Source organism: Amblyraja radiata, chromosome 6, assembly GCF_010909765.2.
Source record: "Amblyraja radiata isolate CabotCenter1 chromosome 6, sAmbRad1.1.pri, whole genome shotgun sequence".
Lineage (NCBI taxonomy): Eukaryota > Metazoa > Chordata > Chondrichthyes > Rajiformes > Rajidae > Amblyraja > Amblyraja radiata.
In genome coordinates, this window is record NC_045961.1 from 27,700,150 (window position 1) to 27,724,885 (window position 24,736).

The 24,736-nt window shown below is 43.2% G+C and overlaps 1 protein-coding gene across 2 annotated transcripts in view; it reads left to right on the top strand.

Annotated features, from left to right (window-relative positions):
* Positions 1 to 4,666, top strand: part of ccdc82 (coiled-coil domain containing 82) — a 52,642-nt gene extending 47,976 nt beyond the window's left edge. For both annotated transcript variants that reach the window (XM_033022372.1, XM_033022373.1), the window contains exon 8: positions 4,176 to 4,666. In XM_033022372.1, coding sequence (XP_032878263.1) covers positions 4,176 to 4,244 — 69 coding nt within the window. In that variant the 3' untranslated portion in view covers positions 4,245 to 4,666. The remainder of the gene's footprint in view (positions 1 to 4,175) is intronic.
* Positions 4,667 to 24,736: the final 20,070 nt, after the last annotated feature.

Genomic DNA, 24,736 nt, shown 5'->3' on the forward strand with positions numbered 1-24,736 from the left:
AACCTCTTGCACCATTGCATCCACATTCCAGGGGTTGACCACAGATTCCCGCAGCTCACTACTACCACTATTTTCTCAGGACCATTCTGAAGACCTCGTGACCCTACGAGAACGTAGATGTTTTCTCACCTGCTCAATCAAAGCTTCCAGTAACACATCTAGAAAACTGGGGCCTGCAGTCACCTGAAATGTGCCATTTCCCCTGATCATTTTCCATTGTAGAACAGTCACTGTAAGTGTTGCAGGCTGACTGTAAGTACTGGAGATTAATTTCAACTGCCTCTTTAACAACATTAGCCCCCCCTGATAATGTGTTTAAACAATCAATAGTGGTTGATGCTGGTGGACGATGAAATCTTTCTAATCAGCAGGCAGCATGAAGTTGCCAGGCTGCCTACCTTGCAATCAACAACACAGGTTAATCAGACATTACAATCCCCCTGCTTACTATCAGAGCTCTTCCCCCACCCCCATACCCACAGCCATCGAACTGAAGATAATATGATCAGTCAATATTAAAATTAACTTTAAACTGGGAGGCAGTGCGCAATTCAGTCTAACAAACAAGTCATACCACAACTGCACCTGTACGACAAGGTTACTTAGCAATGCAAATCTTTTAAACAAAAATCATTCACCAGAAACAAAATACCACTAAAAGGGGAAAAGAAAAACTGACTGCTCTTTGCAGAGAAAAAGCATGTCTTGAAATTCCCTATACTAGTAAACCACGGGACTAAATCAATTCTTGACAAAGAAGTTTGTGTGGAAATAGACCCTGGTCTCAAGAAACATTGCAGCAGGTCAAATTATCAATGCTTCGTCACGAACCAAAGTAAGAAATAATATGCCTTTCAGCAATGGCTGCCTGATAAATTGTTATAACAGGTTGTAAAAGTGAAATTACAGCAGCAGTTTAATCAAGATGGAGATTATTCCTGATGTTAGATGGTAAATTAAGAAAGTTTGTGGCATCTGGAGAATATGAATGCAATGAAAGAGGCAGTAGGTAATAAACAGTTAATCAGAATTAGATATGCATCACTCCTAAAGTTTTAAAATGCCATCATTTATAAAGAACACTACAAATGCTAACTATTATCGTTGACTTCTCCCAGCCTTGTTGCTGTTATGTATATAATATCCCAGCCCCTCGAGCCAATCTACACCCTGTGTTCATCCACTTCACCTGTTAAATCTCTTGGATTTAAATAATTGCAGTTTAAACTCCCAGTCATTGCTCTCATTTCGTTTGTACATTCCGGTCCTGTCTGCTAATCTTGCTCTCTTTGATTACAGTAATTGAGTCCAATTTCTCATCTGCTCTAGGGCCCTGTTCTCACCTCACTAGTTAAACTCTCCCAAGTAGCACTAACAGATCTCACTCCCAGGATATTGTCCCCGAGATCCCAGTGACCCAAGAACCTGAATCCCTTTCAACTGAACCAGCTGCTCAGCATTGATATGACCTAGTTCTGTCCTCACTACCATGTGGCACTGGGAATAATCTCGAGACTGCTACCCTTGAGGGCCTGCTTTTAAATCTCTTTCCTAACTTCCTGCAGTCACCCACGGAACCCCATCCCCTCTTATCCCCACGTCTCACTGATCCCTAGGACTCGATGGCTGCTCACCCTGCCCCCGGAGAATGTTCTGCAACTGCTCAGAAACATCCTTGATCCTGGCACCAGGGAGACTACACACCATCTATGAATCTCGTTTATGGCCATAGAACCACCTTTTATCAGAAACCCCTGTTCTGTCTGCAAGCATAACCCATCGTCTGTCACTTTAACACTACTTCTCAGTCTCACTCTGACCTCTCAGCCCTTGGACTCCTGCACTGTTCTGAAGAAGGTCAAACAGTTCAAGAATCAACATTGTCCCACCAGGTATCTCACAGCATTCCATATTCCACATGAAGTTTAACAATGTCAGATAATCACATTTATAATTCAGATTTCCAGCATACCTTCCACTTTGCTTTGGTTTATGTATCTGCATTTAGACTGCCTCTGCACTATGAGCAGTTTGCATTATCTCTTTTATCATTTAATCACTCATCTTTCTACCTAATCCTAGACCATCCCCCGTTCTCGAACCTGCCCTATTCCGTTCTTTGAATATTACAATATATTTATCTCTCGCTTTTCGGATGAAACATTGCCATTTCTCCCCATACAGATGCTGCCTTCCAGTATCCCCAGTGTTTTGCTCTTACGTTTGATGAAATCAGGCAGCAACAGGTCTATTTATTATGAAACTAGTTTAGTTTAGTTTAGAGATACAGCGCGGAAACAGGCCCTTCGGCCCACCGCGTCCGTGCCAACCACCGAACCTTAATCACATTAACACGCACTAGTGACAATTTACACCTATACTAAGTAGACAAACGCAAGCCAATCAACCTACAAACCTGTACGCCCTTGGAGTGTGGGAGGAAACTGAAGATCTCGGAGAAAATCCACGCTGTCACGGAGAGAAAGTACAAACTCCGTACAGACAGCACCTGTAGTTGGGACCGAACCTGGATCCCTGGCGCTACAAGCTCTATAAGACAGTTACTCTACCGCTGCGCCACTGTGCCGTCTGGTTTGATGAACTATTATTTTATTATTTGATAAAGTTCCCTTGTAAAAAAATCTGGGCATTTCCTTTTGTTGTGTTTTGTGCACTCAACCCCATTGCGTGGGTCATTGAATTGCGAGTACCATGACTCCCAGGTGGCCGAAGTCGAATGATCGGGGAAAACCATGCTGTGGGTTGGGAATGCAGATTTGGCAGCGACTGATAGCATTGTTTCCCAGGATCCTGCTCTTCTCAGCTATTCTGGAATCAACAGCTATACCCCCTTTCCTTTTGCCTTATCAACATTCCAGAGTGATTTGGTTTCAAGCTGAGTTGAAGCCTGTGCAGTTTAATGAGAAGCATTTACTGGTACCAGAGCTGCCTTGTCTAATTTCACTTGGAAACTTGAAAGCCAGCTTCAATCTCTTGTCTCCCAGTAAATACCAGATCTGGAGTTTTGGCCATCAACCACTCGCCAATAACTTGCTCATGTTACTAGTTCTGGGACAGTGAGTGTGGGAGATTCATCTGTTCATTTACGAGCATTTCAATTGCTCAGAATTTAATTCTCATCCACTGCTCACATGCATGTTAACAGTGAGGGGGCAGGCACCTGAGATTAACGTTTTCCCTCTTGCTAACACAAGAGCTGAAGGAAATTGTAGAACCGTATAGCATTTCAAATGTGACACCTTGTGGACAATATGGTTTGGGCTTTAGCCACCATCTTATCTGGGAACAAAGGGCTCTCAGCCAAGTAAGAAAATGTGCTAATTCACTCTGACAGCTGATCTTTACAATGAGCTTCAATGCTAGGAAAATACTGTCTTAATGCTCTATCGGATATCAAGCTTGTATCGATTAAACCTGGGTTTATTGTGCATGTTTTATCGGTTAAACCTGAGTTTATTGTGCATGTGGTGAGCTCCTAATCTCAATGTTACTAATAGGAAAGATGCCAGGTTCATGCCAAATATTTACCCAGTGGGAAGGAGGGGAAATCAGTGTTCAATCACCCAAAGCCATCTTGAGTGTTTCCTTTAACAGCTGTTTAAAAGAGGGAAATTCTGAGCATGTTTACCTGCTTGGCCCACTCAGCCAGATGGAAGTATCAAGCTTGTCATCTCTCTTTAATCTGAAAATCTCCACTGGTAACAACTGCAATATCATGATTACTTTGTACTGTCTGTTTTATCCACAACCTAACTCACACTATGCCATTTGAGTTCTCCTCACTTTTGTAGCATTGAGGAAATTTGCAGTAAGTCGTCACCTATACTTGTTGACAGAGTATTTTGCTAAGTTTGGGCAATGACAGAAATGTTCTTGCTTTTATCTATGATAATATCAAATGTACATGAACATATATATCCAGGCCTATGTAATTGGTTCCATGTGTAAAACGTAATAACATGTCTTTTTAGACTTGCAACTGTGCTTGTGCTAGCAGGTGATACTGCGATCATTAGTTCTCAGAACAATTATTGGCTTAGTTGTTCAAAGCTATCTAGGGCAAGTATGCAGTGAACTTCCTTATTAATCATGTTCTTCCCCTGATTTTGAATATAAAGCCTATTTTAATGTAACTTCCTTTTCTTGCTTTTCAGCAATATAAGCATCTTGAAACAATTCTCAATGATGCTGACAAATTCTGCGAAGAGAAGCATTATGACTAAGAGAAAAAGAAGAAAATGAAAAAAGGATGTTATATTTTATGTTACACTTTCCAGCACTTGCATTCCCTCTCCGTTTTGGATTTTTGGACCAATCCATGCCACATGCTGCTCCATCGCTTTGCTAAAAGCAATTGGCCGATTAAAAGGTCATCTGCGGGACATAACTTCACCATTGCCTTGTTATGAAACAGAGTCCTCGTGGCAGTGTTTCTGACCTATTTTGTAATATAATGCAGATATGCTTTTTCTTTTCAAAACGAACACATAGACCTTTGACTGGTTTAATCTGAGTGTTCAGTAGATGCGGTTGAAGACAATTATGTGTGTGGTATACATTGCAATCACAGAAAAAGATTCTATGTCAATCATTTGTAGTTATTGAGAAATACATCTACAGTTAAAATAAAAACCTTTTAAGTCAACAATCAACAGTTTTCTGCATTCAGCACAGACCTCCTCTTAGGTGTGGGAATCATAATCAGCAGCTGTGTTCAAGGAAAGAGCTACAGAGTCAATGGTAGATAATTCCCCAACTGCAAAAGAGACATTCTGAGGGCTAATCACCTACCACTATGTAATTTCTACAGTGTGTGCAGGGACTTGTAGGTGTAATTCCTTGCAAAATGGGACAGATATTCTGAAGAGGATGAGATAAATGGCCATTGTTCCCGGGAGAGGAAGCCCGAAGACCAGGGACTCGCCCGCTGGGAGTGAGAACCCACCCTGTGGGCCCAGCTCATCTGCCGCCGACCGAGGACTCGCCTGCCACGGACAGAGGACTTGCCCCGCATACCGTAACCTATCCGGAAGCCCCAGCTCACCTACCGCAGACTGGGGACGTGGGACACACCCGGTAGTCCTGCCGCATCCACCGCAGATCGTGGACCCGCTCCACGGACTGAGAACCCGCCTAGAAGGCCCAGCTCGCCCGCCCAGTGGAAAGAGTCAGATGGAGGGCCGGTAAGCAGACTGCGGGAGGCAGCACAGTACATCGGCAGTGGAATGGGTCCCTCAACAGCCTGGGGCTTGGCCAGACCAGGTGTCTTTCCAAGATGCTGAACACATGGACCGGACGTGGCCTACAGCAGCGGAGGACACCACGGCTACGCTTGGCCAGGCCAACCCTGCAAAGCCACCAGGACAACAGGCCTTCATGGTCAGGTCAAGAACCCTGCACGTACAACAACTGGGACTTAAAAATGGTGCCAAACTGGCGACTCTGTATGCTGTGTCAGTGTGCTACTGCAAAACATAGAAACATAGAAATTAGGTGCAGGAGTAGGCCATTCGGCCCTTCGAGCCTGCACCGCCATTCAATATGATCATGGCTGATCATCCAACTCAGTATCCTGTACCTGCCTTCTCTCCATACCCTCTGATCCCCTTAGCCACAAGGGCCACATCTAACTCCCTCTTAAATATAGCCAATGAACTGGCCTCGACTACCCTCTGTGGCAGGGAGTTCCAGAGATTCACCACTCTCTGTGTGAAAAAAGTTCTTCTCATCTCGGTTTTAAAGGATTTCCCCCTTATCCTTAAGCTGTGACCCCTTGTCCTGGACTTCCCCAACATCGGGAGCAATCTTCCTGCATCTAGCCTGTCCAACCCCTTAAGAATTTTGTAAGTTTCTATAAGATCCCCTCTCAATCTCCTAAATTCTAGAGAGTATAAACCAAGTCTATCCAGTCTTTCTTCATAAGACAGTCCTGCTATCCCAGGAATCAGTCTGGTGAACCTTCTCTGCACTCCCTCTATGGCAATAATGTCCTTCCTCAGATTTGGAGACCAAAACTGTACGCAATACTCCAGGTGTGGTCTCACCAAGACCCTGTACAACTGCAGTAGAACCTCCCTGCTCCTATACTCAAATCCTTTTGCTATGAAAACACTTGTACTGTATCGGAGATGCTTATCTAATATGTATCGAAGTACTTATGTATAATGATACTTGTACTGAACTGTATACAAAAATGAATTTCACTGTACCTCAGTACATGTGACAATATACCATACCATATTAAGATTTTTTAAATCTGTACTAAAATTCTGGACTGATTACATTTGCTTCATATAACTAGCTGCACTGAGATAATGGTGGTAGGATTACCCTTTGAACCGCTGTGGTCCTTGTGGTGATGGTCTCACAGAATGTACAAGTGAACAATTCAAGGCTCGTCACCCAGCGGCAGTGGAAGAACGATGACATCATGTGCAAGAAAGAACTGCAAACGCTGGTTTACATCGAAGGTAGACACAAAATGCTGGAGTAACTCAGCGGGTCAGGTAGCAACTCTGAAGAGAAGGCATGGGGTAACGTTTCTTTAGAAATGTCGACCTGAAATGTCACCCATTCCTTCTCTACAGAGATGCTGCCTGTCCCATTGAATCACCCCAGCATTTAGTGTCTAGGTTTAAACCAGCGTCTGCAGTTCCTTCCTGCACAAAATGCACTGTCGGTGGAGGAGATGAATAATAAGCCCAGAGGCTGAGATGTCAAATAGTTGTCCTGAATCAAATTACGTTTCATCACTGTTGTTGCGGTTGCACTAATCTCGTTGAGTGGTATGTATCGTATCATCCTCTCCAAGATTTCAGTGGGGTACATACAATATGGAAACTTAGCAATGGTAGAACTTTAATCAAGTGAAATATTATGACATTGTCTTATTCAGGCTGGTCACTGATAACTATTAGGCACAAATGTTTCCTGTGTCCCGTTTTGTCTGGCATGACCAGGATAAATAATGAATGGATCTGAATACTGTGGAATCATTGTTAAATGACCACAGACCTGTAGCCTTAAGGACCTGCCCCACTTAGGAGACCTCCACCGCGACCTTAAGAGACTTTTAAAAAAAAATCAAGGTTGCAGTGACCTATGACCTCCTTCAACCTTCCACGACTATATGTACGATCTCCTACGACTATGTTGAAGACCTCCCTCGACTATGAAGAAGACCTGCTTCAACTATGTTGAAGACTGGCTTCGACCATGTGCGTTTTACTCGAGGATGGTCTGGCAAATTAGTCCGTGAATGAGCACGACCCCCTTCCACCTCAGAGGACCACACCGAAAACCACCAACGACCAGTGACTAGTGTCTACAGCTCAAATGATCACCTGATAAAATGATGTCATGTCTGCATTTTTTTCTCACTAAAAAAATGCCTCCCAGGTTTTTTTTTTTAATCATTCTGAACCATGCATGCAAGGAAGGAAATAGTTTGGAGGATGTTAGTAAAAATACAACTACTGCTGTTTGCAGTAGCCTTTTTGCTTCAGCAGCCTTTTAAGAAAGGCAGAAGGGGAAGAACAAGGGTGAAGAGGAAGCACAAGAAGAGGTCTCAATGGGTGAATGGAGATGATGTGATGGACTGTCGCAGTACACCAGATGACTGGAGAGTGGCTCTGGACTTTGACAAAAGATGGAACTTTAAGCACACATGTGGGGCAGTGGATGGCAAGCATGCCATTCTTGTCCCTGTCCCCATCCCCCTCATTTTCCTTTTCGTACAGGATGGCATTCTGCTGGAACCATTCCTCAAGGTCCCCCTCCTGCTGCCTGGTGAAGGTGTAGGGCATAAACTTCCTCCAGCCCTCCTCCTAGCTGAAGCCTCGACTACGCGGAGGCCACTCTCGACCATGAAGGAGAGTGACGAAGATCTCCTACGACCTCGTGGCGACCTTGCCGTGACTATGGGTCGCGGGCAAACTCGCCAGAGGTCGCGGTGGAGGTCACCCGTGGGACAGGGGCTTAACAGGCTACACAATGCCAAATGCATCCCTTCGAGTTTCTTTTATCCATACATTAAATCACTAGCTTTATGAAATTTGTTGCTGGGTTATTTTGTGTAGAGGTGAAAAACCTGTTATTAAGTTGAACAATGTGAATGTTTATAATGTAAAGACAACCGATCTTGACGTATCTTCTTTATTTTTGTTGTTAAAAATCTGAAAATAACTTTAAATTCCTAATGTATTTTTTTATAATAACTGCTAAACCTATTGCTAGATTAGCAGCATTTGATAGCAAGTCCATTGGATAGGCTAATTTGCATATGCTATTTGTTTCCTGAATTTGTACAACTTTGTCTTTAGGAACTTGTGCAACATTGAGATGGCAGGTCCTCTATGTGTCTGTACAATTGGATTGCCTGGTCTGGTTTCATTCGCTTCACTCGGAAGTGATCATTTCTGAGCTAGATGGCTTAACTTTTCCCTTCACTGATCTCAAACAACTTGTAAAAGTAAGCAATACATTTATCTCAGTTACTGATTTCAAAGACATAGAATTTGACTTCCATAACCCTTACTGCTTGGAATAAGCCTTATACTGGTCAAAGCAGTGTTTTACATTTGCTGGGTAAAGATTATTGCATAGGATCGTATAAATAAATCTCACAAAACAAGATTTTTTTTCTCTGAACAAAATATGTTTACTTATGTATGCCTAGCAACCACTTTTCTCAAATAATATATCAATCTTATTCACTGATGTGCATATAGTAAGTTTATTTCCAGAATCCTCAGTCTTTTGTTGAACAAAGGATCTTACTAATGACTCAATAAACCTTGATATATTTATATCTGATGGGTGACAAAATAAGCTTTCTGTGATGAGTCATGTACATTATATTTGTATACATCAGTTTTAGAAATCTCCATTAACCCTGCAGTCATTTCCTCTGTGATTTGTTTGTCCCTCCATTTTTGACATAATAAAGACAAAACTCAGTTGTGAGAGTAAGTTCTGAGATATTGTGGTTGTTTTTGCCTCAAGGTATCATTAATATTTAAAAAACTATATTCAGATAGTGTACCTACAATTAGATCATAAGAAATTAGGTACACAACAGAAACAGGTCAGACACAAAGTGCTGGAGTAACTCAGCGGGTCAGACAGTATCTCTGGTGCAAAAGGATAGGCGATGTTTCGGGTCGGGGCCATTTTTCAGACCATTTCTAGTAACTGTAACAGGAGTTACGTCCCATTATAGTCCCATAGGCCTGCTCCAGTATTCTCAAAGACTGGCCAAAACCGCTCCATTCCATTAAGCAAAATAGCATTTCTGTGCAAGGAAAGGTGGAATCATATTTCTACACTCCAAATTTGAGAGCATCTCTGTATTTCTATATAATTGAACCAGATCTATAATTATTATCCAAAACACTGATTTCAATGTCATGCGAATGAATAATTTGAAGGAAGAAATGTCTTCATCGGGAATAATGGAAAAGCCATTGAAATTATTGTCATCTAGTGTAAGGCATATATGGAATGCAAGATAGCTGGTAGAGAGCTTTATCATTGTAGCTTAATATTTCTGATAACAGTCTATGAAAGGGAAGCCTGAGAATGTACAAAATTGAATTAGTGATGTTTGCCGTCGGCTCCGTTTTCTTAAATGATGTCTGATTTTGTGCCTGATCTGTACATGATCTGCTTCATACATTTAAGGTGACGTGATTGCTGAGTCATAAAGATGTGAATGATGTCAAAGTGTTCATTACTTGACAGCATGATCCAGTCCGCATCATAGTAGCCAACTGTTGCTGGTGATGCACCAAGGTAAAGCACCAGCAATGCATGAAAATAAAATATAGAACAAGCTGATGGTGTGATGGCCAATGCTGTACCATATACTGAACCAGCTGTCGACGATCTGCATCAGAGGTTTTGCTATTTGGCCTGAAATGTTAACAATTTCTCTTTGTACTGATGCTGCCTGGCCGACTGGGTGCCTCCAGCATTTTCTGTTTCAGTTTGTAAAGGGCCTGTCCCACCAGCATGCGATCATGCGGCGAGCGCGACCAAACCAGAAGCGGGGGCCGCGCGGAGGTCGAGTGAGTGACGTGAAGCTCGACCGAAGTCCGCGGGAAGTTCGCGTGTGACATACGGCGCCAAGACGCAGCGTATGGCGTCAAGTACGCCCGTCGAGGCAGTGCGTACGGCCTCAATGCGGCTGCGGACCAACAGGCCGTTGCCGCGCGGAATTTTTGAACACTCAGTTTTCCGAAGCCCCGTGCGATGTCGGGACCAGCTCCGCACAACTCCATACGGCTCCGGCGATCGAAGTGGGACCGGCCCCGCGTGGCCGTACGGCTCAAGCGACCACGTTAGGTCGCGCTTGCCGCATGCAGTCGCATGCTCGTGGGACAGGCCCTTTATTCTGCCTACATTTTGAAGGCTTTCCTTTGCACCACATATGTTGACACAGTATATTATTCCTCCTTCTCCCCCCCCCTTTCTAGGAACAATAGTAATACTCAACAAGGAAAAACAAGGATAATACAAAAAAAAATGTAATGCATCAGGAAGAATAAAAATGATGGATTTTATTTAGGTAGAGGGAGCCAAATGTCATAACATGGGTTAAAGTGTATTGTAGATTAGTGCATGTTAGAGTGCCGTGCTGAGGATAAGCAATGAGTCCATTTTATTAGGCAGGTGTAGACTTAACTATATTGAGTTAACAATAACTATTATTAACAATAATATAAATATATATTCTGAACTGAAAATATTTCAGTAGTTAGAGGGGGTTGTCTTCTGCTACTGGGAACAGCAGGTAAACCTCCTGGCATAGTATGTCCTGGATCACACACAACAATGACCTTTGTGATATTTTTGAGATAATCTCTTGAAATAAAGCTATGACAAATTGTGATACCCAGCACTTTGTTTATTTTCCCATCGATTTCCCTCTCTCTGGTTTAGTTCCCATTTCCCCAAGTCCCCCATAAGCAGGAAGATTAATTTATTTTTAATCCCCTTTACTATTTTAAGAATCTTCATCAGATCACCTCTTAACATCTTCAAAATCAGAAAGTGCAGCTTCTAAGTTTAAACTATTTTATGGGTGACGTTTCGGGTCAAGCCCCTTCTTCAGACTCTCGACTTGAAAGGTCACCCATTCCTTCTCTCCAGAGATGCTGCCTGCCCCGCTGAGTTACTCCAGCATATTGTGTCTACCTTTGATTTAAACCAGCATCTGCAGTTCTTTCCTACACATTAAACCATTTTATATCAGCTTATAACTCAAACTACCCATGATTAGGAACCAATTAGAAACCTTATCCAGAGTGATTGCAGCATATCTGGTTTGGGAGGCAGGATAAAAATTTGGTGCTCTTCTGTGATTTGAGTGAGAAGGATGGGGTGGAAGATTGCAACCTTCACGTGGTCCGCCCTGTTTCGACGAATGCAATCAACCCGGCGTGCACAATCAAATAGAACAAGTTGTCCTACAACTTTAGGCTGTGCACGCCATACGCAAGAAGAAGAAGAAGTGCGAAGGATGCTGTAAATTCTTGGATACGATGATTAACTGTGTCAGGAATTGTTTTAAGATAATTCCCTCTGGTTGCAAATCAGCCAAAAATACAGTCTCCTGAAGAAGGGTCTCGACCCAATACGTCACCTACTACTTTTCTCCCGAGATGCTGCCTGACCTGCTGAGTTACTCCAGCATTTTGTGTCTATCTTCGGCCAAAAATAAAAGCCGGTTCCAAAGCTCTTGGCAGTCCAATTTCTTTATCAAAACAATAAGAGCAAGGCTAATGGAACTAGCCATTATTCAAGTGCAAATGTCACAATAACTACTAAACATGGATATCTAGTTGTGGTTGGAAATGTGCCATTCTGTCAATAAAACGGTATATCTCTGGTTATCTATTCAAAAGGAGCATAAAGTTCCTGCACATTTTACAATAGTACTTTGGAAGTAAATTCAGCAGAGATATTTAGTTAATTTAAGCCTTCATACCCGTAAAGAAAGAGTGAAAGGCTTACAACTTTATAATGTCTTTCATGTCCTGTTCAATAAGAGTCAAACAACTCTACAGCCAACAAAGTACCTTGACTGAAGTTTTTAAGAAGGAACTGCATATGCTGGAAAATCGAAGGTAGACAAAAATGCTGGAGAAACTCAGTGGGTGAGGCAGCATCTATGGAGGGAAGGAAATAGGTGACGTTTTGGGTCGAGACCTTTCTTCAGACTGATGTGAGTGTGTGTGGGGGGGGGGGGGGTGGGAAGAAGAAAGGAAGAGGCAGACACAGTCGGCTGTAGGAGAGCTGGGAAGGGGAAGGGAAAGAAGGAGAAACCAGGGACTACATGAAATTGGAGAAGTCAATGTTAATACGCTGAGGTGTAAACTACCCAAGCGATATAAGAGGTGCTGCTCCTCCAATGTAAGGTGGGCCTCACTCTGGCCATGGAGGAGGCCCAGGACAGAAAGGTTGGATTCGGAATGGGAGGCAGATTTGAAGTGCTGAGCCACTGTGAGATCAGATTGGTTATTGCGAACCAATCGGAGGTGTTGGGCGAAGCGAGCCCCAAGCCGACGCTTGGTCTCACCGATGTAGAGCAGCTGACACCTAGAGCAGCGGATGCAATAGATGAGGTTGGAGGAGGTGCAGGTGAACCTCTGCCGCACCTGGAAAGACTGCTTGGGTCCTTGGATGGAGTCAAGGGGGGAGGTAAAGCGGCAAGTGTAGCATTTCTTGCGGTTGCAAGGGAAAGTGCCAGGAGAGGGGGTGGTTTGGGTGGGAAGGGACGACTTGACCAGGGAGTTACGGAAGGAGCGGTTTCTGTGGAAAGCCGAAAGGGGAGGAGATGGGAAGATGTGGCCAGTGGTGGGATCCCGTTGGAGGTGGCTAAAATGTCAGAGGATTATTTGTTGTATGTGACTGGGGGCTCTGCCCTTGTTACGAGTGGGGGATGGGGAGTGAGAGCAGAGTTACAGGGTATGGAAGAGACCCTGGTGAGAGCCTCATCTATAGTATGGGGAACTTCCGTTCCCTGAAGAATGAGGACATCTCCGATGCCCTGGTGTGGAACATCTCATCCTGGGTGCAGATGTAGCGCAGACGGAGGAGTTGGGAGTAGGGGATGGAGTTCCTACAGGAAGCAGGGTGGAAAGAAGTGTAGTCCAGATAGCCATGGGAGTCAGTAGGTTTATAGTAGATGCCGGTCAGTAGTCTGTCACCTGCAATGGAGATAGTGAGGTCTAGAAATGGTAGAGATATGTCGGAAATGGTCCAGGTGTATTTGAGTGCCGGATGGAAGTTAGTGGTGAAATGGATGAAGTCAGTGAGTTCTGTATAAGTGCAGGAGGTAGCACCAATGCAATCATCTATGTAGCGGAGGTAGAGTTCGGAAATAGGGCCATGGTACGTGTTGAACAAGGATTCGAACAACGTGTCGAACGTGTCAACAGAGGGGAGGAGCCATCTTGGTGAACGGCTGCTAGCCAGCAGCCGTCCGTTTTAATTCGTTTTTTTATAGTTTTTAATGAGTCCTGTTTTTTGTTTGTAGGGGATATGGACTTTTTAATGTGGGGGGTAGGTGTCAACTTTATTTCTAGGTCCCTACCTGGTCGGTGTGGCAGCCTTTTCTCCAGGCTGCCCGTCGACCCGTCCTCGTGGCCTACCAGCGGGCTTGGAGCGCCGTTTCCTGGCGGGGACCGCCCAGCACCTCAGCCTCGGTGGCGGCACAGCGCTGGAGCGCTATCGCGGAGCGGAGTGGAGCGGGCGATGCCTTGCCTGGGTCGCCGCGCTGGAGCGACGCGCTGGAGCTCTGGTGAGCTGGACTGCCGAGAGCAACATCTCCGGGCTGCGGGTCTGTGGAGCGGAGAGGCGGCAGTGCGGAGAGGCGGCGGTGCGGAGAGGCGGCAGTGCGGAGAGGCGGCGCCGACTTTATCATCGGGAGCCTGGGAGCTCCTAACCGGCGCGGCCTTGTCGGCTTCGGTAGCCGCGGTCTCCAACCAGGAAGCGGCCGTTCCAGGTGGCCCAGCCGCCGAGAGGACTCTCCCGACGCCGGGGCAAGACCACCCGGTGAGAACGGCCAGGGACATCGGGCCTCCGTAGAGGCAATTGCGGTGGCCTCAATAGGCCTGACTTTGGGGTGAACTTGGGGTGGGGACTGGACATTGTGCCTTCCTCCACAGTGGTGTTCATTGTGGGGGGATGATTTTTTTTTGTCTAATTGTAATCCTGTAAGTCTATGTCGAAGATGGCTGCCGTGAAGAGAGAGTGGACGCTGGCGTGCTTTGGCTGCCGCTGCTCTCTCTTCACACTGTGTTTTTGATTTTCTGTTTTTGGATTGAATTATGTTTTTAATTTGTGTCTCTGTGATGTCTTTATTACTTATTTTATTCCGATTATATGTTTTTATTCCGATTATCTATGTAAGGTGTCCTTGAGATGTCTGAAAGGCGCCCATTAAATAAAATGTATTATTATTATTATACCCTACAAAGAGGCAGGCATAGCTGGGGCCCAGGCACTTGCCCATTGCAACACCTTGGATTTGGAGGAAATGGGAGGAGTCAAACGAAAAGTTGTTAAGAGTAAGGACCAGCTCCGCTAGGTGGAGGAGAGTATCTGTAGACGGGGATTGGTTGGTTCTGCGGTCGAGGAAGAAACGGAGGGCTTTGAGACCTTCCTGATGGGGGATGGAGGTGTAGAGTAACTGGACATCCATGGTGAAGATGAGGGAATGGGGGCCTGGAAAATGGAAGTCATGGAGTAGACAAAGTGTGTGAGGTATCTTGAACATAGGCAGGTAGGGATTTAACCAGGATGGAGTCGAGGTATGTGGAAATAAGTCGGTGGGACACGGACAGGCAGAAACAATGGGTCTGCCAGGACAGTCAGGTTTGTGGATTTTGGGGAGAAGGTAAAATCGGGCCGTGCGAGGCTGGGGAACGATGAGGTTGGAGGCTTGGGAGGGCAGGGAGCCGGAAGTGATGAAGCCAGTGATAGTGTTAGAGATAGTGGCCTGGTGCTCGTCTGAGGGGTCATGGTCCAAGGATAAGTAGGAGGAGGTGTCTGAGAGTTGGCGCGTGGCCTCAGACTTGTAGCGATCAGCGCGCCGGTCTACCACTGCATCTCCCTTGTCGGCAGGTTTGATCACCCAGTCTGGGTTGTTGCAGAGTGAGTGGAGGGCTGTATGTTCGGGGGGGGAGAGGTTAGAGTGAGACAGGGGAGTGGAGAGTGGAGACGGTTGATGTCCCGCTGGCAGTTTAAAATAAAAAGGTCTACAGCCGGTAGATGGCCATGAGGGGGAGTCTAAGAGGAGGAGGTCATTGGAGACGGGAGAAGGGATCATCACTGACTCCTTCCCATGGAAAACGGTTTGATGCGGAGGTGACGGAAGAAGCGCTCCACATCGTGGCGGACGCGGAACTCATTGAGATGGAGACGGAGGGGAACAAAGATGAGGCCTCTGCTGAGGACAGACCATTCGGAATCTGAGAGGGGGAAGTCGGAAGGGATGGTGAGCACACGGCAAGGATGGGGGTTGGGGTCAGAGGAAGGCAGGTGAGTGGACGGAGGCCGAGGCGATGTCTGGTAGGGGGTGGTGGGTGGTCAGGGAGGAGGGGGGTGAAGTATTCTCATTCACGCAAACTGTACCAATATGAAAAACACAACAACTAATTTGCACACGGCTGTCTCCCTCAAACGGGCAATGTTATAATGATCAGGTACCGACATGATAAATGTCAGTTATAGCCACTAGACCGATTGGCAACTAAATACGACGAATGTAGATTCCCCAATCTTGAGGTTCAATTTGTGAGAAAGATGGAAATTGTAGAGGTATTGTCTACAGTATTCAAATTCTCCTTCAATGTGGGGAATGGTGCCAGTACTTGCTCATCAAAAGGAGAGAGGATAAACCCGATCATCAACCTTGCCAGGCAAATTTCTAGAAATGATTATTCAGGAAAAATGTTTGAGGGTAGAAAACTAAAGGAAAGCCAGCATAGATGTATTAAAGTCAAATATAGTTTAACTAACCTGATTAAGTGTTCCAATATGTTAATGGCTGATCAGTCAGCTACCTGTGCTACATGACAATGTGGGAAATAGATAGGATCATTATGAGATCAGCTTATGCAGCAGAGGGAATGAGTGAATAATTGCTTTTCAAACTGTAGGAAGTGGTGTTGTTCATCGTTCAATATTGGGATCTTTTTTTATATATTAATGACTGGTAGCGCAGTGGTTTAGAGTTGTGGCCTTATATCATCAGAGACCTGTTCATTAGCGACTATGGGAGCTATCTGTACAGTGCTTGTACGTTCTCCCCGTGACCGCGTGGGTTTTCCCCGGGTGCCCCGGTTTCCTCTCACACTCCAAAGACGTACAGGTTTGTAGGTTAATTGACCGGAAAAGATTGCAAATTGTCCCTAGTGTGAATGATAGTGTTAGTGTACGGGGATCACTAGTCAGCACAAACTCAGTGAGCTGAAGGGCCTGTTTCCGCGCTGTATCTCTAACACTTAAACTAAAAGAAAGATTTAGATTTAGTCATATGGAGCACAATTAAAAAAATCTGTTCAAGTTTCAAAATTGGAAGTGTGGAAACCAGTGGAAAGGTTGTTGATAGACATCAGAAGGAAGCATACAAGTTGCCATAAACTAATGTAGCCATGTTCAAAGTTTTGATGCATTTTGATAGGATAAATGAGGTGACTATAGAACACACACACACAAAGAATCGAGACATCTGGGGTAAATATATTGGAAAATAGCACAGTTGGCGCAGTGGTCGCTACAGCACATGGATCCTGGATTTTTTCCCCCACACGTAGAGAACAAAAGCAAGTTGAAGCTTTATAAAATACTGGGTCATTCATAAACAATGCATTTCATCATTTCTGCGCACAAATTCAATAGGAATAATGTGAATTTTTAGACAAGTTATGGAAAAGATGGTGCCAGAGATGAGGTTCCACTGGATAAGTCGTGATTGTTCTTCTTTGAGCAGAGAAGATTGAGAAAAGTGTTCAAAATCATGAATGACCTATACAAAGAGAAACCGTCAATTGGTGGAAGAATGAAAATCAGGGGACACAAACTGAAAGTGACTGGTAAAAGAACCAAAGCAAAAACCTTTACACAAGAACATAGATAGGAGCTAAATGCCCCTTTGATTGTACTCCACTGTTCATCAGAATGCTGCCGATCTTCTCACTCTTCACCATTTTCCTGCACCATCCCCCCAAAACGTGATTCTCTTAATGTCCAGAAGTCTATTGATCTTGTTTTCAATTAACACAATGACCAAATGTCACAGGGGTAGAGAGTTCCAAAGGTTCACAATTCAAGATGAAGAATCTTCTCCTCTGGTCAGGCATGAAGTCGTTGGATCATACAGCATAGAAACAGGTCCTTCAGCCCATCAAGTGCCATAATAATCAGCTGTTGATCCATTGGGTTTTATTCCACACCTTAAATCTATGCCCTTTAGTTTAATCATCTCCGTCATGGGGAAAAGTTGTCCTTCCATCTACCCTATCAGTGTCACAATGTCACTCACAATTCTGCTCAGCTCTATAAGGTAACTCTTCACCTTCCGTCACTCCAAGGACAACAAACCCACACCTATCCAATCTATCTTCATAATGGAAATATTCTCTCCTTTGCACCAACTATATCTTTCCTATACTGTAGTGTGCTGACTAGAACTGCACACACAACTTCAGTTGTGGCCTTTCCATAGTTTTTCTTTTCTTCTATACCACCCTTACTTCATTAACTTAGTTGCCTTGAAACTTCAAGAGTTATGATTATCATCCCCAAAATACCTCAATCTCAGACACTTCAACTGCTTGCCTTATTTAATTCCCTCAGATTTGATCCAGTACTTTCCATTGTATTGTTAGACTATCTGCATACCGACTCAAAAAACTGCCTTGGAAGCATTTGGAAAAATTGCACCCCACCTATGCTTTTCACACAAAAATGACCCCATTTAGAATCCCTTGTTACTATAACCCATTTCTCCAACACAGCTCTGTCAACTAAACTTACACCATTATTTCCCACTGATTGTTGGCAGGCACGTGATATAACCCCGGCAGAATGATTTCCCCTTGTTTTTAAGCTCTACCCGTATTGACTCATTGGAAGAGCCTTGTAGGAAATTTTCCCTCAAGTCAAACATGATTTTCTTTCATTAATCTGTGTTGGCTGTGCTCAATTCAGCTACTCTTTTCAAGCTATTCTTGTACTTTTTCCTTCATTGTGGATTCGAGCATTTTCCCTTCCATTGATGTCAGCCTAACAGGCAAGTAATTCCTTTCCTTACATAAACAGTGTGACCATAGGTTCTGCCCTCCAATCCTCAGGACAAGATATGACCTGGAATGTAATCTCTGCAATTAAAGTGGGTATAGTTCAATCATGGCTTTCAAAATAATTGGATTATTACCTGAAACAAGTAAAACATACAGTTTGGCAGGAGGAGTTGAACAGAATGCAACAGTCCAGGTGAACCAGTAAAGGTAAGAGGCAGGTACACAAAAATGCTGGAGAAACTCAGCGTGTGCAGCAGCATCTATGGAGCGAAGGAAATAGTCAATGTTTCGGGCCGAAACCCTTCTCCAGACTTCGCTCCATAGATGCTGCTGCACCCACTGAGTTTCTCCAGCATTTTTGTGTACCTTCGATTTTCCAGCATCTGCAGTTCCTTCTTAAACAAAAGGTAAGAGGCAGGCCAATTTAAAGCAAATAAAGGCATTTTAAGGGTAACCATTGGACTGGTTGCAGCATCAAATTAGTTAATTGAGTCGTAAATTAAAATAAGTTGAGGTAATGTAGAGAAGCTTATTGGGAGTGAGGTTGTGAAGTGCTGTGGAGAGATAAAGTGTGAGTCTTTGGTGAATAGGCTGAGGCAAGATGGCTATCAGCAGTAGATAGGAGTATAAGGTTCAATCAGCTCTGTGAGTGAGTCTTGTTATTTAATTATTGATTTGGCCGCAGTGGTAATGGCAGGCAAGTTGTTGCAGTGTGTCCATTACAGGGTGTGGGAAATCAGGGAAACTGATGACTACACCTGTGGGAATTGTGTCCAGGTGTAAGTCCTTGATTACTGAGTTAGGGAACTGGAGCAGTAGCTGGATGATCTCAGGACTATCTGGATAAATGAGAGTGTCTTGGTTGCACTGAAGGTCCAGGAGAAGGTGGGTGACTGTGAGGAAGAGAATTAAATGTGGAGTGCAGGTGACCCTTGGTGGTTGTACCTCTTTGAAACAGGTACACACTCTTGGGAGCTGTTGGGGGAGACGATACTTCAAAGTTGACTTCAAGCACGCAGGGATGTGACACCAACTCTGACACCAAATTCGGGTTTGGTGCTGGGCCCGTTGCTATTTGTCATCTATATCAATGATTTGGATGAGAACATACATGGCATGATTAGCAAGTTTGCAGATGACACAAAAGAGGGTGGTATTATAGATAGTGAAGATGGTTGTCAAAAATTGCAGCAGATCCTGATTGCTTTGACAGGTGGGCTGAGGAATGGTTGATGGAATTTAATGCAGAGAAATGTGAAGTGTTGCACTTTTTGGGAGTACTAACATGGGCAGCACCTACATAGTGAATGGTAGGGCTCTGGGGAGTGTTGTAGTACAGAGGGATCTAGGAATACAGGTACATAGTTAATTGAAAGTGGCATTACAGATAGATAGGGTGGTTACAAAGGCTTTTGGTGCATTGGCCTTCATCTGTCACAGCATTGTGTATAGAAGTTGGGAGGTTATGTTGCAGTTGTATAACATTTTTGTAAGGCAGCATTTAGTTTGGGCACCATATTATAGAAAAGATGGTGTCATGCTAGAAAGGGAGCAGAGAGGATTACAAGCATACTGCCAGGACTTGAGAGCCTGAGCTATATGGTTGAGCAGTCTGGGACGCTATTCCTTGGAGTACAGGGGGATGAGGGGTGATCTTTGAGGTGTACAAAATCATGTGAGGAATAGATCGGGTAAACGCACAGCGCCTCTTGCCCCGAGTAAGAGAATCAAAAACCAGAGGACATAGGTTTAAGGTGAGGGAGGGAAACTTTAATAGGAACCTCAGATGTAACATTTTCATGCAAAGGGTGGTAGGTGTATGGAATGAGCTGCAGGATGAGGTAGTTGAAACTAGTACTATCCTAATGTTTAAGAAACATTTAGACAGGTATATGGATAGGACTGGTTTAGAGGGATATGGGTCAAATGCAGGAAAGGACCAATTGGTGACAAAAAATTAACGTGTGAGATAGTGGGTAAAGTTTTTAATGAATACTTGGCAACTATCATCAAAGTAGGGAATAAAGCCAGTTTTAATTCAAGAAAATGAGTGTGAAATATTGGATGGTATAAATATTGGATGGTATAAACAAACCACTTTTTAAGTGGTTTAAAATCTTTGAAAGTGGATGAATCAACATGCGTAGATGAAATATATCCCAGGCTATTAAAAGGGGGAAATTGCAGAAGTTGTAATAATTATACATCAATCCATCATGGCTGTCCAAGTGGTTTTGGAGGATTGCTAACTTTGTGCCACTGTTTAAAAAGAGGGGTAGGGACAACCCAAGTAGTTGGTTTCATTTAAATTTTATTCAGATTATTGACTTTCATTCTAAGAGACAGCATGCACCATCATTAGCAAGATGCAAATTAAGTAAGGACAGTCAGACCATACCTGTTTAATGACTGAATATTTTGACAAAGTAACGGGGGATCAGTAAGGACAGTGTAGGGACACAAAAAATCTGGAGAAACTCAGCGGGTGCAGCAGCATCTATGGAGTGAAGGAAAAAGGCAATGTTTTGGGCCGAAACCCTTCTTCTACAGAGTAAGGACAGTGTGTTGGTTGTAATCGATACATTTACCCCCTCTGAAATCTCTCTGTGGCAAGTCCCTTAGAGTTGTGGTTGATGGGCATATTTATGAATGGAAGACTATTACCGGAGAGGTTCTAGAGATTTCAGTTTGTAATCTATAAAAATTATTTAGACTGAAATGTAAGGATATGATAAAGTCGCTGCCTCAAAAAGGCTGGCAGTATCATCAAAGACCCACACCATCCTGGCCACACACTCATCTCCCTGCTACCTTCAGGTAGAAGGTACAGGAGCCTGAAGACTGCAACAACCAGGTTCAGGAATAGCTACTTCCCCACAGCCATCAGGCTATTAAACCTGGCTCGGACAAAACTCTGATTATTATGAATCAATTTTCTGTTATTTGCACTTTATCAGTATTTATTCATGTGTGTATATATTTATATTATGGTATATGGACACACTTATCCGTTTTGTAGTAAATGCCTACTATGTTCTGTGTGCTTAAGCAAAGCAAGAATTTAATTGTCCTATACAGGGACACATGACAATAAACTCACTTGAACTTGAACTTAAAGAAATTAACAGATGTGAAAATTAACCATGTGATTAAAATGAAGAAGAAATACTAGACACGACTTTACAAGGATGTTGCCAGGATTTGAGGGCCTGAGCTATAGGAAGAGGATGGGCAGGCTAGGACTTTATCCTCTGGAATGCAGGAGTCTGAGGGGTGATCTTATAGTGTATAAGATCATGAATGGAAAAGATAGGGTAAATGCAGTCTTTTACCGAGAGTTGGGAATCCAGAACCAGAGGATGTAGGTTTAAGTTGATAGGGGAAAGTTTTAAAAATAATCCGAATGGCAACTTTTTCACACACTATGGAAAAGTTGCCTGAGGAAGTTGTTGAGGCAGGTACTATAACAACATGAAAATGACATTTGGAAGGGTGCATGGATAGGAAATGTTTAGAGGGATCTGGGCCAAACACAAGCAGATGGGATGAGTGCAGATGGGGCACTTTGGTTGGCACGGGCAAGTTAGGCTGAAGGGCCTGTTTCTATGCTGTATGACTTTATGACTCTGTGTCTATGACTCTAAATTATTAAATCGCAGGATCATACAGTCAGTTGGACTGAGAAGTGACAAGTGGCATTCAACCCAGAGAAATATGAGATGGTGCACCGTCTACAGGAAATGGGTTCATACTGAGAGGTATGGATAAATCATTGAAGTGTATATCACAGATTCTTCAAGGTCATGGTATAACATAATAATGTGATTAAAAAGGCACACAGAATGCTTTATTTTATTAGCTAGAGCAGGAAGGTTATGCCAGAACTATATACAACATCAGTAACAGATTGATGAAATTCAGTCACAAATATACAGGAAAGATATGATGGCATTGGAGTGCAAAGGAGGATGCTACCATGATTGGCAAATGTTAGTTAGAAAAAAAGATCAGATGCACGTCTGTGGGCAAAGGAAGAGGGCAAAAGTGGGACAAATTTTCCACCGTAGAAGGAGGAAAATAAATTGCATTATTAGTAGGATTAGATGGGGGGGGGGGGGGGGGAGGGGGGGGACTGTTTTTCTCAAAGTGGTGGCATGTATCTGAAATTCATTGTGGTAGAGGTTATTAAAGTCCATGGATGTGTACCTGAAGATCCATACGGACCCAGTTGTGGAAGTTTGAATATGGATCTTCAATGACTGGCAGGGACCCAAAGGGCCAAATTGTCTCCTTCTGGGTTATACATTTTCTGTGATTCTGTGATTCTGCAACCCATTTCGCAAAGGAACAACTAGCTGAGGTGACATATGTAAAATGTTCCACGCTAAGAATGGAAAAAATGTACTTGTGGGTAGTTTTCGAACAACCATTCATCTACATTAGTATTTGGCAGATTTGGAGATTTAAGTTAAAACCACATTGAACAACTCAGAAAAAAATGTATAAAGATAAAGGTTGGGATTTCCATATTAGTTCCTGTTCTTTAGTAACCTTAATATGTGGATTTTTAATTTGTAAACTGTTAAAACACATTCACGATAGGATGTTTCGAGAAAGCTGCTGGCCATGTGCAAGCACATTCTCTGCATTCTCTGGCAGCTGCTTTAGTGAAGTTGGGAGACTGCACATTTGTTGAAATAATTCTGGTTTTACTGCCAGTTCCATGTTTTTGGTGGGCCAGTGCTTTCCAGGTGCAGAAAGTGGCTGGCAGTGCTAATAAAGCTCTGTTGCAAACTCTAAAGTAACAAAATATGGCAGGTTTTCATTCCACCAGCCAGACATTACATTCACAAACCAGTTTCTGTAATGTGATTCCAAAACTTCTAGGGCTGTTCTTATAGTGCAAAAATGAAAATGAATTTTGTGTCAATAAATCTTGTCTTCTGACTATGGTGGAGTGAATTATTTTGTGTGGGTTTTAAGGAAAACTTTTTGTGTTAAACCTGTTGCATACAAGCGATACTTTAACATTGATAATTATAGTCATTTACAGTATATGCATGCTAAGGTAAAATAAAGCTTTGAAGCAGATGCTTCACATTTCAGTTTAATTTGGAAGTCTCTTCCTTCTGACAAAAATTCCTTCTGTCTGAAAACTAAGATTTTTATTTTGCAAATATTGTAATGTTTGATGTTAATAATTACGTTTTCAATATTTTGATTTGAGGTGCATTGTTATGTATAAATGGTGCTGATCCTGGTATCTTGTGCAAATATTTGCCATGCAGGTGCATGTGGTGCAGCTGCTAGAGTCACTGCCTCACAATGCAAGAGACATGGGTTCAATCCTTACCTCGGGTGCTGTCTGTGTCTGTCGAGTTCACTTGTTCTTGCTGTTGGGTTTCCTCCCTCATCCCAAAGATGTGTGTGTCGGTAGATTCAACGATTAATATGTTTGAACACATTTTAACATGCGATAAGCACAACATAGTGGACAATTGTCCAATTGTGTAGTGATTGTTAATTTATTGTATTGTTGATTATATATTTATTTGTTGGATTTTTACATTAATAAGCCTGTAAAGCTGCAGTGAGTAAGAATTTAATTGTTGCGTTCTTGGTGCAGATAAAAATTAAACACTTTTGACTCATCTCTTACTCAATACAAAAGATTTTGGATGAACTGTTGCCTTTTTTTTTCGAACATGGGAGCAGCATTGCCATTAGGGTGTTAAATACCAGTATTTTCTGCCTCTTTATCAGTTTGTGAATCTCTCGGGGTCCTCGACTAAAAAGAAAGCCAGGTAATACTTAATTGAATCATGCCTTCCTAAAGGATTTAACAACTAAAAATGGTTCAGTGCTTTTGCAAGAATTCTTAACCAAGGTGCAAAAACAGTAAGTAGCTCTGGTCACCTCAAGTTTCCTTTTGGCGTGAAGGAATGTTCAATTCCAAGCAGGAAATCCACTCATTTGTTCCACGTACAATCTTTTAAAGGCTTGCCGATTCCCATATCCTAATGCTCTAAACTTCCCGTCATAACCCCAGAATAATGGTCACTTGAGTTCGACGAGGCTGCAACCATTTCTGCACAGTCCTAAAGATGAATTCAAATATAATTTATTTCCTTCAGGACCCTTTGCTCTGTCCCATTTGATTTTCACCAAGGCCTCAATTACATGATCTCTATCCATTCTTGATCCAACTCTGCCATAGATTTTTCTATTGGCAAAATCTACCCTTTAAAAAGCATTAATGACTAACTTTATTCCATCTGCAGAGCGTGCAAGGACTGCATTTTGAATAGTGTTTCCTAGTGTAATTAAACAGTTCCCTGATTGTACTTTGGATTGTTTTCCTCTGTTAGCTCAGAGTTGGAGTCGTATCGAAGAGCTTCAGCACC